This window comes from Schistocerca serialis, chromosome 4, assembly GCF_023864345.2.
Source record: "Schistocerca serialis cubense isolate TAMUIC-IGC-003099 chromosome 4, iqSchSeri2.2, whole genome shotgun sequence".
Classification (NCBI taxonomy): Eukaryota; Metazoa; Arthropoda; class Insecta; order Orthoptera; family Acrididae; genus Schistocerca; species Schistocerca serialis.
In genome coordinates, this window is record NC_064641.1 from 647,892,649 (window position 1) to 647,913,374 (window position 20,726).

The following is a 20,726-nucleotide window of genomic DNA, read 5'->3' on the forward strand; positions in this document are numbered from 1 at the left end:
TAACCTCCGCTTGAACTGTTTATGCTCTGACCATTCAGTAAGGAATGTGCACATTCTTTTCAGTTTTGTCTTTTGCATTACATTCTAGCTGTCACAACTGTCATCACTTCATTCATGGTGACTGCTATTTGTATCTTACTTCATATACTGAGCATTTTAAATATGAACTGGACTCCAGAAAACCCTGAAATAACTATATTATTAACAACATTTTGCTCTTAAAGGACAGTGATGGAATAAAACATTTCAGTACTCCTTTTACTCGGTCACCCCATAAACACAACTGCCTGTTCAACACTATTCTGGAAATGAAGCAGTGAAACAGTTGATTTTTAACCCGAGGAAAACACAGCTGAGCCAAGGGCTTTCATCTGCATTCATGTGGGAATTACATTTACACACTTACAGTTTTCTTAAATTCTATCATTAACCTATACAATTAACCTATACAATTTAAGGAGATGGGACCTGGATAAACTGACTAAACCGGAGGTTGTACAGAGTTTCAGGGACAGCATAAGGGAACAATTGACAAGAATGGGAGAAAGAAATACAGTAGAAGAAGAATGGGTAGCTTTGAGGGATGAAGTACTGAAGGCAGCAGAAGATCAAGTAGGTAAAAAGATGAGGGCTAGTAGAAATCCTTGGGTAACAGAAGAAATATTGAATTTAATTGATGAAAAGAGAAAATATAAAAATGCAGTAAATGAAACAGGCAAAAAGGAATACAAACGTCTCAAAAATGAGATCGACAGGAAGTGCAAAATGGCTAAGCAGGGATGGCTAGAGGACAAATGTAAGGCTGTAGAGGCTTATCTCACTAGGGATAAGATAGATACTGTCTACAGGAAAATTAAAGAGACCTTTGGAGAAAAGAGAACCACTTGTATGAATATCAAGAGCTCAGATGGAAACCCAGTTCTAAGCAAAGAAGGGAAAGCAGAAAGGTGGAAGGAGTATATAGAGGGTCTATACAAGGGTGATGTACTTGAGGACAATATTTTGGAAATGGAAGAGGATGTAGATGAGGATGAAATGGGAGATATGCTACTGCGTGAAGAGTTTGACAGAGCACTGAAAGACCTGAGTTGAAACAAAGCCCCGGGGGGAGACAACATTCCATTACAACTACTGACAGCCTTGGGAGAGCCAGTCCTGACAAAAGTTTACCATCTGGTGAGCAAGATGTATGAGACAGGCGAAATACGCTCAGACTTCAAGAAGAATATAATAATTCCAATTCCAAAGAAAGCAGGTGTTGACAGATGTGAAAATTACCGAACTATCAGTTTAATAAGTCACAGCTGCAAAATACTAATGCAAATTCTTTACAGACGAATGGAAAAACTAGAAGAAGCCGACCTCGGGGAAGATCAGTTTGGATTCCGTGGAAATATTGGAACACGTGAGGCAATACTGACCCTAATCTTAGAAGCTAGATTAAGGAAAGGCAAACCTACGTTTCTAGCATTTGTAGACTTAGAGAAAGCTTTTGACAATGTTGACTGGAATACTCTCTTTCAAATTCTGAAGGTGGCAGGTGTAAAATACAAGGAGCGAAAAGCTATTTACAATCTGTACAGAAACCAGTTGGCAGTTATAAGAGTCAAGGGACATCAAAGGGAAGCAGTGGTTGGGAAGGGAGTGAGACAGGGTTGTAGCCTCTCCCCGATGTTATTCAATCTGTATATTGAGCAAGCAGTGAAGGAAACAAAAGAAAAATTCAGATTAGGTATTAAAATCCATGGAGAAGAAATAAAATCTTTGAGGTTTGCCAATGACATTGTAATTCTGTCAGAGACAGCAAAGGACTTGGAAGAGCAGTTGAACGGAATGGACAGTGTCTTGAAAGGAGGATATAAGATGAACATCAACAAAAGAAAAACGAGGATAATGGAATGTAGTCAAATTAAGTCGGGTGATGCTGAGGGAATTAGATTAGAAAATGAGACACTTAAAGTAGTAAATGAGTTTTGCTATTTGGGGAGCAAAATAACTGATGATGGTCGAAGTAGAAAGGATATAAAATGTAGACTGGCAATGGCAAGGAAAGCATTTCTGAAGAAGAGAAATTTGTTAACATCGAGTATAGATTTAAGTGTCAGGAAGTCGTTTCTGAAAGTATTTGTATGGAGTGTAGCCATGTTTGGAAGTGAAACATGGACGATAAATAGTTTGGACAAGAAGAGAATAGAAGCTTTCGAAATGTGGTGCTACAGAAGAATGCTGAAGATTAGATGCGTAGATCACATAACTAATGAGGAAGTATTGAATAGGATTGGGGAGAAGAGAAGTTTGTGGCACAATTTGACTAGAAGAAGGGATCGGTTGGTAGGACATATTCTGAGGCATCAAGGGATCACCAATTTGTTACTGGAGGGCAGCGTGGAGGGTAAAAATCGTAGAGGGAGACCAAGAGATGACTACACTAAACAGATTCAGAAGGATGTAGGTTGCAGTAGGTACTGGGAGATGAAGGAGCTTGCACAGGATAGAGTAGCATGGAGAGCTGCATCAAACCAATCTCAGGACTGAAGACACAACAACAACAGACACATATAGGTCAATACATTGACTGTATAATCTAACACCATGGGTAAATTGTTCCAAACACACTCCATACTGTTAGTTTTACTCAGATTTGTTGTTGTTGTTGTTCGACAAATTTCTCTTCTCCCTAGTTCCACTGAGTATTTCCTCATTAGTTGTGTTCTATCAACTGGTCCCTTCTTTTAGTCACATTGTGCCATAAATTTCTTTTCTTCCCTAATTTGAATTTGTACATCCTCATATAGCTATTTAATCTAACCATTATCTTCAACGTTCTTCTCTACTGCCACATAAGAAAATCTTATTTTCTTTTTGTCTGAACCGCTTATCGCACACTTCTCAGTCCCAGACAAGGCTACACTCCAGACAAATATCTTCAGAAAAGACTTCCTAAGAAAAACATAAATTCCATCCACAGGTCCTAGTGGGCCCATCAGCATTGACCGACTGCCATTTTATCACCCAGAAAGGCCGTCATTGGATTCAGTAAAGACGAGCATGGGGGGTCAGTACACTGCTTTCCCGGCTGTTGTCATCTTTCTTAACCTGGAGCTGCTTCCTAACACTTAAATTTACATTCAAACGTTAGCAACTTTATCTTTGTCAGAACCACTTTTCTTCCCACTGCCAGTCTCCATTTTACATCTTTTCTGTTTTGTAACATCAGTTATTTTACTGCCCAAATAGCAAAACTCAACTATTACTTTTAGTGTCTCATATCCTGATATAACTCCTTCTTTATTGCCTAATTTAATTCAACTACGTGCCATTACTCAAATTTTGCTGTGTTGTTCATCTTATGTCCTTTCAAGACACTGTCCATTCTACTCAAATGCTCTTCCAAGTCCTTTGCTGTATCTGACATTATTACGATGGCACTGGCAACCCATGAGGTTTTTATTTCTTCTCTCTGAACTTTAATTCCTTCTCCAAATTTTTCTTTAGTTTCCTTCATGGCATGATCCACATACAGATTGAATAACTTCAGGGATAGTCTAACAACCTATCTCAATCCCTTCTCAACCATTGTTGCAAATAACCTTTTCCTCCCTGCTACTTCCAAAATTTCAAAGTCCAGTCAAAATCATCAAAAGCTTTGCTAAGTCTACAAATGTTATAAACACGGTTTTCTTTTCTTTGACCTATCTTCCAAGATATGTCATAGAGTCAGTATTGCCTTGTGTGTTCCTACATTTCTCTGGAACCCAAACTGATCTTCTCCAAGGCTAGCTTCTGCCAGATTTTCCATTCTTCTGTAAGCAACCATAATTTATTAAACTGACACTTCAGTAATATTCATGTTTGTCAGCACTTGACTTCTTTGGAACTGTAATTATAACATTTTTATTGAAGTCTGAGGATATATCCCCATGTCTCATACATCTTGCCCACCAGATGGAATGGCTTTGTCATGGGTAGCCCTCCCAAGGGTATCAGTATTTCTGTGGAACTGTCATCTACTCTAGGGGCTTTGTTTCTACGTAGGTCTTTCACTGTTCTGTCAAATTCTTCTCTCCTTTCACATCTTCATGTGTTCTCTTCCCTTTCTACAATACTGCCTTCAAGTTCAATCCCTTGAATAGACCCCTACACTTTCCTTCCCTTCCGTGCCTAGTATTGGTTTTCCATCTGAGCTTCTGATATTTATAGAGCTGCTTCTCTTTTGATCAAAGGCATAGACATCTATTCATAGTAAGTAATTTATGCTACAATAATTCCTTCACTTCCCCTCTTTGACTGTAGTTTCTTGATACATCATGCAGGTGTTTAACTGAATATTATATTTGAGTTCTTACACACAACAAAAATGCTTCTATAAGGTAACCTAACTGCAAAAGTGTAACCTAATTCATGGTATCTGAAGATAAAAATATTGGTGGGCAGTCCGCCTCATAATCTAATCATGACAGAAAATATTGAAATATCCACAAGCACTATGATTTTGGGAAACAACATTTAGCCAGAGACACAAGCAAAATGTTTATTATGCATAGGAAGTAACAACCCTCAAAAAAATTGCAAACATAACACATGTCCTCCAACTCAATACGGAAGGACATCAGGAATGTGATATATGACTCTAATGATGCTTAAAATTATGTGTAACAGGTCTCTTCATCATCAAGCCAGAAGTTAATGAAAATGAACACACAATACACTTCAAAAATAATGTTTTCTCATACTCACCTAACTGGATAAAGGCTCAATTCACCCACTGCCACACGGCTTGTGGCAAGTAATATATATGCAAAGCTGAATCCAAACAGTATACCCATGGCCAATGTCAAGACAAAGGTGCGACCAACCTTCGGTCGGAAAACACCTGAAATGAATGGAGAATTCTTAGTGCAAATACGGAAAGCAAATAATGTTAACAAGCAACTTTGTAATCTCAAGCAATCACTGCATAATATATTGGTCACTACAGCAACCTTTACTAAAAAATATATCACTCTAAGATGAATGTTTCAATTTAACTTGGTTATTTCCTACATTGTTCTGCATCAGCAACTAAACATCCTGAAGCTACATTTGACTACTTTGAATCTAAGTTCACAGGAAATTTTTAGATGTACTATCAAAAATGAACGTACACTGATTTCTCCAGTGGTAAACAGGTCACAACCATCATCTTTTACATATATGAAGATGGTATCTGTTCTTTAGGACATGTCCGAAAGAACAGATACCACTGGTGATCTTGCGGTTCTCGAAGAATGAAATTACAATGAAATCCAGACCTTTAGCTGCTTACATGCATTGATAAATATTGATGGGGACAGTTGAAAATGTGCGTCCCAAACGGGACTTGAACCCGAGATCTCCTGCTTACATGGCAGGCACTCTATCCGTCTGAGCCGCCAACAACACAGAGAATAGTGTGACTGCAGCGACTTAACTCTGGCACGCTCCCCATGAGACCCACATTTTCAGCTTACTGTCCACATACTGCATTTGTAGTGCCCCTGCCCACTATACTCATTACTCGCGGCAGTCAATCTACTGATTTCCGTAAGAGTTCAGGCAATGTGAGTGCATCTGCACTGAAGAAGATCATTGGCCGGTAAGCATTCTCTATATGAATATGGTATCTGTTCTTTCAGACATGTCCGAAAGAACAGATACCATTGGTGATCTTGCAGCTCTCGAAGAATAAAATTACAATGAAATCCAGACCTCACGGGGAGTGTGCCAGAGAGAAATCCCTGCAGTCGCATTATCCTCTGTGTCCTTGGTGGCTCAGACGGATAGAGCGCCTGCCATGTAAGCAGCAGATCCCGGGTTCAAGTCCGGTCGGGGCACACATCTTCAACTGTCCCCATTGATATTTTCGCCTGTAATCAGCTAAAGGTCTGGATTTCATTGTAATTTCATCATCTTTTACAGTCTATTTTTCATTAACGAAACAATTTTGGTCACATATCATACGTTAACAAATAATAAATGGTATCTTTCATGTATAAATATTCATTACATCGAATTACTTAGACTTAATACTCAACACTTAAAATATCAAACATTTATCGAAGATGTTTAATATGACAAACTATTTTGGCAAATACGTAGCATCAGAAATCACTCAATATTGTCTTTCACTAAAAATTTAACTTCGACAACTCGTGCCACAGCCTAGCTGAAAATTAGTTCAACCTGCAGGTGCAATTCTCAAACGTCTATTGTCATCATGTGATAACTCCTGTGCAGGTAGCGACATCTCTGTTAGGGTTTTTTCTAACGAAGACAACTTATTATGTTTCTGAGCTGTAAATCTAATACAAAGATACATTTATCAAGTGAATCACTTCTTTGTTATTATCAACACACTATAAACACTTATACACATAAAATGAAATATATCATGCAGAACCTAAAAATATTTCCATATGCAATGGTTGCACACAAGTTAGGGTTGCCACTGGTCCCAGTTTTGTGATGATTGTCCCTAGTTTTCTATAACTGTCCCATGTCCCTACAGGAGTATGATGGAAGACTCTCAAGTCCCTACTTTTTGTGGTTTATTTTTACAGTTTTACTTTTTTTACATCATAATGCATAATTTTTTAATTTCATAGTCTTTTGTTTAACATCTTATTTTTGTTAGCAAAGGTCAATATGTGTAAAATACACATCAGCAACAGGCGAATGGGTTTGAAAATCAACTGTTTCACTGCTTTGTTTTCATAACAGTGTCGAGTAGGCAGTGGTATTTATGGAATGGTCAATTAAAAGAAGTATTGAAATCTTTCATTCCTTCACTGTTTCTTAAAAGCAAAATGTTGTTAATAGTATGGTGAGTTTGTTGTTTTCTGGAGTCCAGTTTATATTTACAATGCTCAGAAGATTAAGTGAAAACACAAATAGCAGTTGCCATGAATGTAGTGACGACAATTAGAATGAAACAAACAAAACAAAACAAAAACAAAAAACTGAAAAGAATGTGCAGAGGCCTTAATGAATGGTCAGAGCATAAACAGTTCAAGAGATGGTTAGCTAAATGTAATGACAAAGTGATGATAAACTGTATATAGTGTTTCCTGCCCCCCCCCCCCCCCCTTTTTTCAGTAAAAAGCATTTACCAAGAGAGTAAGATAAACTTTCTTTTGCATCAAGTTCCAAAAGTAAATGGATTACAAATTTCTTTAGTGTAAAATATTCTTCTACAGAAAATGATGTTTCAGCAGCGGAACTGTCACTTTTATCTCGTGAAGTTACGTGTAACCATAATCATATTTGTTCTAGCTCATTGCTTTCCACTGATTGTGGTATTTCCATAGGAAGTACATTTTTCAAAGTCTTGATGTTAAGTCCAACACTTCATTGTGGGTGTACAAAATGTGAGATGCTGGTACAAAATGTGGACTCAGCAGAACTCACAGAAAACGAATTAAAAAGGCACATTTTTCTCTACACCAACAAATGGGACAATAAAGGTACAGTAATACTAAATGCTTTCCTGTGCCATTAAAAAAGTTTTCTGGGGTATCTGGGGTAAAGGTTAAATTACTAAGCATCCATAACTATGAAAATAATCAATTTTTGACAATAAAATGCAATTGGATAGACAAAAAAATACACTCATGAAGTGGCAGTAGGAGAACGCACATATAAAAAAATGTTTTGCATATGAAACCTTTCAGAGCCAGTGACTCCTCCTCCTGGCAGAAGACGTGAGAATGAAAAGGACTGGAGAAGTTTAGGAAAAGGGTAGAATTCAGGAAAGTCACCCAGAACCCCGGGTCATGGGAGACTTATCAGACTGGATGAGAAGGAAAGACTTTCCCTCCACAGATTCCCATTTGAGTTCATGAAGCATTTCTGTAATACTTGCATGTTGCTCGAACATGCTGGTAACAAATCTAGCAGCCCACCTCTGAATTGCTCCAATATCTTCTTTTATCCGGTCTGGTACGGATACCACACAATTGATCAGCACTCAAGAATAGGTCATACAAATGTTCTATATGTTGTCTCCTTCACAGATGAACCACACTTTCCTAACATTATCCCAATAAACCGAAGCTGACCACCATTCACCTTCTCTACTACAATCCTTACATGCCGTTCCATTTCATATCGCTTTTCAAACGTTACACCTACACTTTTAATCAATATGACTGTGTGATGTTAAAGATATTGGTCTGTAATTTTGTGGATCTTTCTTTTACCCTTCTTATAACAGGAGTCACATGGCTTTTTTCTAGTCACTTGGGAACTTTGTGATGTGTGAGAGATACGCAATAAATGGAAGCTATGTACAGGGTTAATGCTGTAGAGCAGTCTTTGTAAAACCCAACTGGTATGCCATCCAGACCTGGATACTTATTTGTTTTCAACTCCTTCAATTTCTTCTCTACACCAGGGATGTCTATTACTATACAGTGAACAAAGACACACAGACAAACAAAGCCAGAGCATCCTGAAAATGTTGTTGTTGTTGTCGTCTTCAGCCCAGAGACTGGTTTGATGCAGCTCTCCATGCTACTCTATCATGTGCAAGCTTCTTCATCTCCCAGTACCTGTTGCAACCTACATCCTTCAGAATCTGCTTAGTGTATTCATCTCTTGGTCTCCCTCTACGATTTTTACCCTCCACGCTGCCCGTCAATACTAAACTGGTGATCCCTTAATGTCTCAGAACATGTCCTACCAACCGATCCCTTCTTCCAGTCAAGTTGTGCCACGAATTCCTCTTCTCCCCAATTCTATTCAATACCTCCTCATTAGTTATGTGACCTACCCATCCAATCTTCAGCATTCTTCTGTAGCACCACAATTCGAAAGCTTCTATTCTATTGTCTTAACTATTTATCGCCCAGGTTTCACTTCCATAAAGGTCAAAAAATGCCTATTAGACTGGAAAGGAAAGCATTAAGAAAAAAAGTCATATGCCATATACTAGTATAGGGTCCAGTCACATTAATGTGGCCACCACCTATAATCAACATCAGCGTGCAACAACCACTCACAGATGTGGGTGGCAGTACTAGCAGGACAGGGGATATATAGTATGCAGGGGGGAATGCAGAAAACAGTGCAGTCATCGTCCTAATGCAGATATGGAGCGATTTATCTGATGTCGGCATTACGAGGTGCATTCAAGTTCTAAGGCCTCCGATTTATTTTCTAATTAACTACTCACCCGAAATCGATGAAACTGGCGTTACTTCTCGACGTAATCGCCCTGCAGATGTACACATTTTTCACAACGCTGACACCATGATTCCACGGCAGCGGCGAAGGCTTCTTTAGGAGTCTGTTTTGGCTACTGGAAAATCGCTGACGCAATAGCAGCACGGCTGGTGAATGTGCGGCCACGGAGAGTGTCTTTCATTGTTGGAAAAAGCCAAAAGTCACTAGGAGCCAGGTCAGGTGAGTAGGGAGCATGAGGAATCACTTCAAAGTTGTTATCACGAACAAACTGTTGCGTAACGTTAGATCGATGTGCGGGTGCGTTGTCTTGGTGAAACAGCACACGCGCAGCTCTTCCCGGACGTTATTGTTGCAGTGCAGGAAGGAGTTTGTTCTTCAAAACATTTTCGTAGGATGCATCTGTTACCGTAGTGCCCTTTGGAACGCAATGGGTAAGGATTACGCCCTCACTGTCCCAGAACATGGACACCATCATTTTTTCAGCACTGGCGGTTACCCGAAATTTTTTTGGTGGCGGTGAATTTGTGTGCTTCCACTGAGCTGACTGGCGCTTTGTTTCTGTATTGAAAAATGGCATCCACGTCTCATCCATTGTCACAACCGACGAAAAGAAAGTCCCATTTATGCTGTCGTTGCGCGTCAACATTGCTTGGCAACATGCCACACGGGCAGCCATGTGGTCGTCTGTCAGCATTCGTGGCACCCACCTGGATGACACTTTTCGCATTTTCAGGTTGTCATGCAGGATTGTGTGCACAGAACCCACAGAAATGCCAACTCTGGAGGCGATCCGTTCAACAGTCATTCGGCGATCCCCAAAAACTATTCTCTCCACTTTCTCGATCATGTCGTCAGACCGGCTTGTGCGAGCCCGAGGTTGTTTCGGTTTGTTGTCACACGATGTTCTGCCTTCATTAAACTGTCGCACCCACGAACGCACTTTCGACACATCCATAACTCCATCACCACATGTCTCCTTCAACTGTCAATGAATTTCAATTGGTTTCACACAACGCAAATTCAGAAAACGAATGATTGCACGCTGTTCACGTAAGGAAAACGTCGCCATTTTAAGTATTTAAAACAGTTCTCGTTCTCGCCGCTGGCGGTAAAATTCCATCTGCCATATGGCACTGCCATCTCTGGGACGTATTGACAATGAACGCGGCCTCATTTTAAAACAATGTGCATGTTTCTATCTCTTTCCAGTCCGAAGAGAAAAAATCTGAGGCCTTAGAACTTGAATGCACCTCGTATCATTGGCTGTCAGGCCAAGGGTGGAAGCATTTCCAAACTGGTTAGGTTTGTAAACTGTTTGTATGTGCTGTGGTTAAAGTACATGGTGCATGGAAAAAGGCGCTATCCAAAACTGGCACTGAGGCAACTGTGGTACACCACAGATCTAGATGACAGGGGTGAACGACTGCTGTGGAGATGTGTACGGGTGAACAGCATGCAACTGTTGGGCAACTGACCACCCAGATGAATGAAGCAACTACCAACAGCAAACGTTCCTGCATATAGGCCTCCACAGCAGATGCCTGGTTCATGTATCCATGCTGACTGCTTTTCATTGGCAAAAAAGGCTGGACTTTGCAGCAAGTACCACAAATGGATGTCCAATGAGTAGCAACAGGTGGCCTTTTCAGATGAATCATGTTATACGCTCCATTGGACAGATGGCCTTTGGCATGTACAGCATGAAGATTCGAAAGCAAACACCTTGGAACACTCGTTGGAAGGGTCCTGGCTGGAGGAGGAAACATTATGCTCTGTGGAATGTTTTTGTGATATTCCCTGGGTCAGCAGTTGGCAAACTGGAGCTCGCAAGCCATATGCGAGTTTAGAGTGTGGCTCTTCTCAAGTGCGCTTGATCACTTACATTTCCAGAAAGATAACACATCTACACACATTATCGAGTCTTATCTTTGTGTCATATTCTACAATGTTTTGCTTCTGATCACATGTCCCTGCAGAAGATATTACAATTATAGCCAAAATCTGCACCCCTGCTGCTGGCAATTCCACCTGCTTCTGTCCAAAACGCTTTGCCGCCTCTAGGAGGTTCCTCCACCAGTGGCACTTTTCTCTTCTTTCACTGTCATTCTGCAAATTTAGCGACCAGCAAGTTTCAGTCAGTCTCCACACTTCGGGGGGGAGGGGGGGGGGGGGCAGGTACATGATTCATCCACGAATTGAGTGAGCCAGGCAACAGCAGTTTCATTGTGCAGTGGTTATTGCTGGTTGAATCTGCAAATCCCATGTGAATGACAAAAGTACCTACTCGATGCATAAGGTTACCTAAATATTTTCCATTAGCTGCAAACACTATAGGTATTTTTGTCATCACTGTAAGAATTAGCATTGTTATCTGTTAGTGGCATCAGTCTTCTTCTCCTTCTCCTTCTGCTGCTCCTTTTACATCCTCATTGGACCACTTCTGTCAATGATTTTCTGTATATCTTCATCAATAGGTTTTCTTTCATAATTGCCCAGCATCTTTTCATTAGTTCTGATCTTTTTCATCGTTCTTCATCTGCAAATGCCCTTTTTACTGTTCGTTCTTGGTCTATTTTTGGTTTAAATCTTACTTCTATGTTTTTGAGTTCCTTTAAATTTTCTGTTTTGTTTTGCAAATCGTCCATGGTTAATTTTAGTTCTTTCTTATCCGCACTCCCGATTTCCTTAATCCAGCTTACTTGTTGCTTCATGTTCTAAACCTTCTCTACAATTTTTCTTTGTAATCTGGTTTCCAGTGTCCTCGTAGTGTGACCCAAAAAACAAGAGAGATCTTATTTTTCCATATAGTACCTGTAATAGGGCCAGTTCACTGTATATCACTTCATTTGGCACTATCCCCACTGTCCATCTTTTCAATGTTTCTTATTTATGCATATTCTAGTTAGTCTTCTCTCTACTTATATGATTTTGTCAATTCTGCTTTATTATAAAAAATGATGCATTTTTTGGTGCCCTATCTGATGGGGCTATAAATAACAGGGAAATGGACGAAAACCGTGAATTTGAAGTTGAATGGACAGAGAATTTCGCGTTTACTCAAAATTTAATGGTTTTCCAACCTATCTCACTTGTCAGGAAAAATTTGCACACAACAAGAAATCAAGTTTGGAGAGAGAGTTTACAAATAATCACATTTCATTTATTATTCAGTATCACGTTGGTGATGCTAGGAATAATGCAGTGAAGAAACTTCAGGACAGTCAAGAAAAATCAAGTTCTATGTTCAGTTACTGAATACAATCTTACAACGATAGTATTATTCCAAGTTTTGTCAAGATACTGGTAAGAGAGGAAAACTATACACAGATGGCAAAAATATAAGAGAGCAGTTCGAAAAGTAAGTTACACAAATGGTCGCACTTTTTTTTTCCACAGTACTGCTGCGTTACGGGTATCACATGCGTCAGTGTGCTATAGTGACAAAGTGACAATACGATTCTTGTGGGCGAAACGTCTAATTTGCACACCGATCACCGTGAAATTCTGGCACTATATCAACTAAATGCAGTGTCGCGTCCAGTGAAATGGTGCCAACGATTTCACCAAGGCCGCACATATGTGGACGATGCTGATGGGGAAGGAAGGTAAACGATATCGACCACAGACGACAACGTCAAAGCAATCGAGGTAGTGATTCGTGGTAACTGCAGATTTTCCGACGTTCCGGGATCAAACAGCATTTCTCGAATGGCTCTGTGACCACGGGACGAATTTCTACCGTCGAGAAACTGAACGATTGGTAAAACGTTACGGCCGGTTTTTTTTTTCCGAGACTTGGTGACCATGTCCAAAAATAGTGTCAGGAACCTGTACCACTCTGAAGCGTAGTGCAACATTAAATAAATGTTATTTGGCCTCCATTAATAATGTGTCAGTTACTTTTCTAAGTCCCTTCGTATAAGCAATTCTGCGGTTTTAAGAACAACGCAGATATTCTAAAATTATTAGAGTTAGCACTGCCTGCTAAAACTATGAAAGATGGAGGAGCCAAAATGTCTTCAAATGTAACCAACCAACAAGTCGAAGATCTTAAATAACTTTCAGCTCTATCAATACTAGTTCGTGAGTCTTGTGGCACAAGTGATACAGAGGAAGTTTCGCTTCTTGTACAATCTACATTTCAAAAAGGACCACTTTTAGGATTATTGCCGCTCAAATGTGTAACACTTGAAGAGGATAAAACAAATGCTGTAACTGAGTGCACTGAAAAAATATCACAGCCCATTCGATAAAACTGTATTTATTTCAACAGACTGGGCGGAAGGCATTACCGGCATAAGAAACAGTTGTGTTGCTATTTTGAAATAAAAAAATTAAGCACGAGATACATACCATTGCCTCACTTATCAAGAAGCGCTTTGTGGGCCGACATTAGCAGAAGAAATTTGGAAAGTTATGGAATTCGCGATTAGTAAAATATAAACTCCATTATAACTAAATGGATAATCCAAGATAAAAGGAATTCGAATGTTGGAGACTACCTCAATAGCATTCGCAAGTAACAGCGCTGTGGTTAATATTTCAGTGGAACTGTTTTCACGTAATCTGGATTGTTATCGTTTTGTTTGTTGAGACAATGGCATTGAGCTGATATTGTATACAAGGGGTGTTACCGTATTAGTAGCTAGTACAAAGAAGAGGGACTACTGACGGAATGCGTGGAACAAAAACTCTTCGCCAGGCAAAAATTTTCGCACTTTTCTAACGCTGCGGGATTGCTCGACGAGTGTGGAATGCTGAAACACAATACTGAGTATTGTTTCTATACACAGTTTCAAATTCTAACAGTTTCATATTCGCTACGGATAAATTCGTCGTGTTGTATACATGGAAGAAGCCTGGAGATACTAGAAGGTATCAGATAGATTACAGAATGGTAAGATAGAGATTTAGGAATCAGGTTTTAAACTGAAGGCATTTCCAGAGGCAGATGTGGACTCTGACCACAATCTATTGGTTATGAACTGCAGATTAAAACTGAAGAAACTGCAAAAAGGTGGGAATTTTAGGAGATGGGACCTGGACAAACATTAAACCAGAGGTTGTCAGAGTTTCAGGTAGAGCATAAGGGAACAATTGACAGGAATGGGGGAAAGAAATACAGTAGAAGAGTGGGTAGCTTTGAGGGATGAAGTAGTGAAGGCAGCAGAGGATCAAGTAGGTAAAAAGACGAGGGCTAGTAGAAATCCTTGGGTAACAGAAGAAATATTGAATTTAATAGATGAAAGGAGAAAATATAAAAATGCAGTAAATGAAGCAGGCAAAAACAAATACAAACGTCTCAAAAATATAAAAATGCAGTAAATGAAGCAGGCAAAACCGAATACAAACGTCTCAAAAATATAGAGAGTCTATACAAGGGCGATGTACTTGAGGACAATATTATGGAAATGGAAGAGCATGTAGATGAAGATGAAATGGGAGATATAATACTGCGTGAAGAGTTTGACAGAGCACTGAAAGACCTAAGTCGAAACAAGGCCCCGGGAGTAGACAAGATTCTATTAGAACTACTGACAGCCTTGGGAGAGCCAGACCTAACAAAACTTTGCCATCTTGTGAGCAAGATGTATGAGAGATGCGAAATACCCTCACTTCAAGAAGAATACAATAATTCCAATCCCGAAGAAAGCAGGTGTTGACAGATGTGAAAATTACCGAACTATCAGTTTAATAAGCCACGGCTGCAAAATACTAACGCGAATTCTTTACAGACGAATGGAAAAACTGGTAGAAGCCGACCTCGGGAAGATCAGTTTCGATTCCGTAGAAATATTGGAACACGTGAGGCAATACTGACCCTACGACTTATCTTAGAAAATAGATTAAGGCAAACCTACGTTTCTCGCATTTTTAGACTAAGAGGAAGCTTTTGAGAATGTTGACTGGAATACTCTCTTTCAAATTCTGAAGGTGGCAGGGGGTAAAAACAGGGGCTATCTACAATTTGTACAGAAACCAGATGGCAGTTATAAGAGTCGAGGGGCATGAAAGGGAAGCAGTGGTTGGGAAGGGAGTGAGACAGGATTGTAGCCTCTCCCCGATGTGTTTCAATCTGTATGCTGAAAAAGCAGTAAAGGAAACAAAAGAAAAATTCGGAGTACGTATTAAAATCCATGGAGAAGAAATAAAAACTTTGAGGTTCGCCGATGACATTCGCCGATGACATTGTAATTCTGTCAGAGACAGCAAAGGACTTGGAAGAGCAGTTGAACGTAATGGACAGTGACTTGAAAGGAGGGTATAAGATGAACATCAACAAAAGCAAAACGATGATAATGGAATGTAGTCGAATTAAATCGGGTTATGCTGCGGGAATTGGATTAGGAAATGAGACACTTAAAGTAGTAAAGGAGCTTTGCTATTTGGGGAGCAAAATAACTGATGATGGTCGAAGTAGAAAGGATAGAAAATGTGTACTGGCAATGGCAAGGAAAGCGTTTCTAAAGAAGAAAAATTTGTTAACACCGAGTATAGATTTAAGTGTCAGGAAGTCGTTTCTGAAAGTATTTGTATGGAGTGTAGCCATGTATGGAAGTGAATCGTGGACGATAAATAGTTTGGACAAGAAGAGAATAGAGGCTTTTGAAATGTGGTGCTACAGAAGAATGCTGAAGATTAGATGGGTAGATCGCATAACTAATGAGGTATTGAATAGAATTGGAGTGAAGAGGAGTTTGTGGCACAACTTGACTAGAAGAAGGGATCGGTTGGTAGGGCATGTTCTGAGGCGTCAAGGGATGTCCAATTTAGTATTGGAGGGCAGCGTCGAGGGTAAAAATCGTAGAGGGAGACCAAGAGATGAATACATTAAGCAGATTCAGAAGGATGTAGGCTGCAGTAGGTACTGGGAGATGAAGAAGCTTGCACAGGATAGAGTAGCATGGTGAGCTGCAGCAAACCAGTCCCTGTACTGAAGAGCACAATAACAAACAACCATAAAGTAGCTTCAACGAGTTCTAGGACATTGTTTGAAGTCGTCAGGAAGTCACAAGACGTTTGTCCTTCGACATGAAATACTGACGTGGTCGGATTACAAAGTAGGATTACTCAGTTGGAGCCGAGAGCTATATTTGCTCATTGTTCGGTGCATAACCTGAATGTGGTAGTACAAGATGCGATGCAAGGTCTTAGTTGTGTGCGAGACTTTCTTCGTGAATTGGTATCATTTGGAAGACATTCACCAAAGAGGTTAGAGGTGTATCAGTCGCTACAAGAAAACACCAACGACGATGTCTTTGAGATACCAGTCTGTAAAAGCCCCTCGTTATGCTTATGTCTATTAGGCTACTTAAGGCTCCGTAAGAAGTAATATTGACATGTAAGTACAAGGAAATAGGAACAGACTGTTGTTTTGAAAAAACAATTACAGAAATGAGAATTTATTTTTCAGATATCACTGCAGTCAAAGCTTGGCAATTTAGCATCTGAAATTATGCAATCGGAAAATATAGAGCTTGATAAAGCGTATTCTCTTGTTCAGATGCAGCTGACAATTTTTCTTGCTATCGACACAATATTGAGGAAGCAATGTCATCAGCTACATCTTTGGCAAAGAAACGGGACATTTTAATGGCTGTTTGGACATCATTGTAGCCAAGTAAAATAGCAAAAATGAGGGTATGCATAATGTTAACCATTTCTTCAAAATTATTTTCCCAAAATTTATAAATTCTGCTTCCGACAAAAAGATTCACAATCCAGTAGTCATTCTTCAGAATGAATGCCAGGAGGATTTACCCAGTAAATTTTCGGACCAAAAAAGCTCTGCAAAAAAGAAACATCCTCATTAACCACGACACTTGATTAACAAAACTATCAGTAACAGAGAATTCAATCATAGCTGTAGCGTTCCAAATTAATGCACAAAATTTTATCTAATTTCAACTATTTCTGTTCCTGTTTCTTTTGCTGAACTTTTGGTTTTGAAGCTCATACTTATAACGCACTATCTGTGAATTCTATGGCCCAAGGCAGAGTTAGTGAACTCAGCCTACACAGTATCCAAAGTGATCTATTGATGCCAGTGAAATAATCAGTACCGTCTAGCAAAGAAAGTCCATCACATGGTCCAGTTTCACTACAGGTCAAATTGAGTAGAGTGAGGTTTAATAAATACGAACCAATCAAATAACAGAACTGCAGTCCTCCGCTTATTGATACTGACTGCCAATCACAATAATGCGTTAATTTTTAATAACATTTACAGGTATTAATAATTTTTGTTTAATACTGTGAATACAGTACACGAATGATCTCTCTGTTTATATTATATGGAGTTTTACAACACACTCCATGAATTTACTGATTCTACCTGCTGTAAACAAAATTACGTTAGTTAATAATAGGTTATGCATTTTATGTTAGGGGGTCAGAATTATTATTGCGTTCGTCCAAATACATTTTAATCCGAGTTTGGTATCATTTCTGTTGCTTTTACGTCAGCTGTGTTTCCGACTGAGCTTGGATAGTCTCAATGTATGCTTACAGTAGCAGTATATTTTGCTTTATCACAGCACACATATTTATGACACAGGCAGTGCTAATAAAAAATTATAAACGAAAGGTGATCATTTTTAAAAAAAGATCGAGACTCCCTAGAAAACAATATACTACATTCCACCATTGATAGACACCCACAGAAACTTTTAAATGTCGGCGGCCTTGCCTGGAATAGTACTCCTGATACACATAATCAGCTCACAAAAAAGTAAAGTTTACTGGTTTTCCTTATTCGTGTCTACATATTCATGTGAACAATCATGAAGCATGAAACTTGTCAAAGGTGAATTAAGAAACTACATAGAAATTTGACTTACTGAAACTTTCCAAGGTGATGAAAGACTACTGTTCACATTAGTGTTTGTAAGTATGTCATTATTTAATTTTATGGATACCTTACAATTTAATTTTATCTGTAAAGAACATAGTAGTTAAGTATGATATTAAGTTTTATTCAACGTACCTATAGTTTAATTAAAACTTAATACTTAACGTTTATTTAGTTAACTTCAGACAGCATTGAGGAGGGGTGAAGATGTACTGTCGAGTATTTAGAAAAGTATGTTGTATTCGTTTGGTCATACAGAGAGGACGAACGAAACGAGATACGCAAATCAAGTATATTTGTTTATTTATTCTTCACGATTACACCCATTAGTGGATTACTTATTCCTGTTACCTATTACTACTACGGAAAAAACTAGTATATGAGTGCGGACTGGAGAGTTGGAAGAGGTCGGTCTCAGCGAACGCACCACAAGAAGAATGAGGATGTTTTTAGCACAGGTTAACTTAGGAGTACCCTGACTAACAGTGTATCTACATATATAGTTTAAGTGAAAAAATTTGGCTCTCAAAAGAAATTTGAGTAATTGTACGATTGATATTTTTGGTTCTTTGGATTAATGAGTTTGCCCATCACTGCCCTAGGTGATCTCGTCATTCTGGAAGGCACAACGGATGAACACAAGTAATCGTGTAACCTTGGGGACCAAGTCCGGCCCTACGCGCGTTTTGTTTTTCCTCGGCAGGTCGGCACCTACCGACAGGGCAATGCATTGTGTCGCACAGCTCACAGTGTACACTCTTTGACATAAAACTCGACCGGCGGCCGGCCGCTTCAGAGGCTAAGTCCGCGCCGATCGCGACATGGGACAATAAAACTGGCCAACTCGCTAATTCTCTAAGTCCGGTTATCTGCACAATCTGGCAACACTGCAGACTGCGGCACTTCCTGGAGGAAAACTTGTCCCATGATAGAGAAACACTAAGCTGATTATGCCTGTGGCCTAGCGGTAGCGTGCGTTGTTTCCGTTCATAATGTCAGTCGATCGAGAGCAGCTGGCATAAAATATTTTTATAGCCTCTTCTGTCTGAATGCTGAAGACGTGAATGTAATGGTAGCGCAGATTCAATCTATTTCGCTTTCTGACACACCGATATCAAAATTTTATCCAGTAACGATTTTGCGGCAGATTTCCTGCAGACTGTCCTCCTCTGGACGCCGTATGCGGCAAAGCTCCGGGATCCATTTGCTGGCTACCGGCAGCGGCCGTGGATACAGCAGCGGCGCTGTACTCCCCCATTCTTTATCGAAAGCGCCTGCTCCCGCTCATCGCTTTTGATGATTTAAAACGCTTTATTATTAAATGTTGCTCCACAGAAAATTTCTACGATTTCCATTCACGCTCAAAAGCAACGGAGACAGACGCCCTGATTAGTAGGCGGGTATTATATTACATTAATCGGCAAGAGTTGAGTATGGCCCGAAATTAATTTTATAGACTGGGACGAAATTAGACCACCTCGCTACATTCGATGAATTTATAAATGCTTCATACCTCGTTTCTTTTCCTTTCAAACTCAATTATTTGTGCAACTTTTGGTCAATGTTCGGATGTTTTCGTCAAGCCGGGGTGAGCGTCTGTGGTGTGAAGTGTATTACAGTTCTTGTTTCATTCCTTATGGTAACTCTATGCGATAAACTGTGTGAATACCTTGCAATGCATGCTCTGTAGCAGTGCAGGAACACTGCACATTTGGAGTTCCACGTATGGGTTCATGAAGTATTTAATGTTGATCGGAAGTGATAGTTAAGGTCATCAGATTTAGACCAGAAAAATTTGTCGTTTTGGAGGTTTCAGAGAATGGAAAGGAATTGCTAACGCCGGTGTTAGAAAACGTCTACAGTTAAATGCTATTGCAAAAATTTAGAAGAGGGGAACTATATTAATCAACATGTGCATTTCATAAACAACCTTCTGACATGTTAGACCTATATGACGAACAAAACTCAAATTTATATCGTTGATAGTCGCTTTGAATCTTTTCAGGATCTATTTTACAGTGAAGCACCTTGGCATTTGCAAAGCAGACATCCATGATATTAACTTAATTTACTAAGTCGAATCGGACGAAGATTGATGTTTAAAGGCATTCTTCAGATTTCGTATAAAGAATTTTTACTAGCCGTTTGCAACTCCATTAATTAAAATGGAAAATAAAAGGTTGTAGTCAGCGGCTTCCACCGAGATTGAAAATGCTATGTCATACAGTACGACCACCGCAACGCACAAAGAAACTTCTTTTTTTTAATTTTGCTTTTTTTCTTTTACTTTTTTTGACGATGACCCCTTTTTTTCTCACTTATTTTAAAGCCTCTTAGGAAAATGGCAATAAAAAAAACTAAGTGCCACCGCCACTTTTAATCCTATAACAAAAAAAAAATCTGGTCCACTTCAGGCGTTGGCTCCTGACTAAACCTACCCCAAGAGCCGCCTATATACCAGGGGAAATATGGGAATTTAAGGTTAGGGCTATCATTACAAACGAAACAAAATCTTCCTTTTTCTGAATTTTATTTTTATTTTGATTTTTGTTTTGTTTATTTTTGTTGTGTAATTGATCAGACGCCTTCTGCACCCCGCTGGTAATATGTTGAGTCACGTCTTCTCGAAATTGGTGTGTTCCGTTCAGTAGTTCAGAAATGTTCATTGGTTCAA

At 39.4% G+C, this 20,726-nt stretch overlaps 1 protein-coding gene across 4 annotated transcripts in view; it reads right to left on the reverse strand.

The window, feature by feature from the left end:
- The window catches only part of LOC126475507 (glycoprotein-N-acetylgalactosamine 3-beta-galactosyltransferase 1-like), a 363,292-nt gene that overhangs the window by 60,913 nt on the left and 281,653 nt on the right, over positions 1-20,726 (reverse strand). For all 4 annotated transcript variants that reach the window (XM_050103417.1, XM_050103419.1, XM_050103416.1 and 1 more), the window contains exon 3: positions 4,738-4,873. In XM_050103417.1, the coding sequence (XP_049959374.1) occupies positions 4,738-4,873 (136 nt within the window). The remainder of the gene's footprint in view (positions 1-4,737; positions 4,874-20,726) is intronic.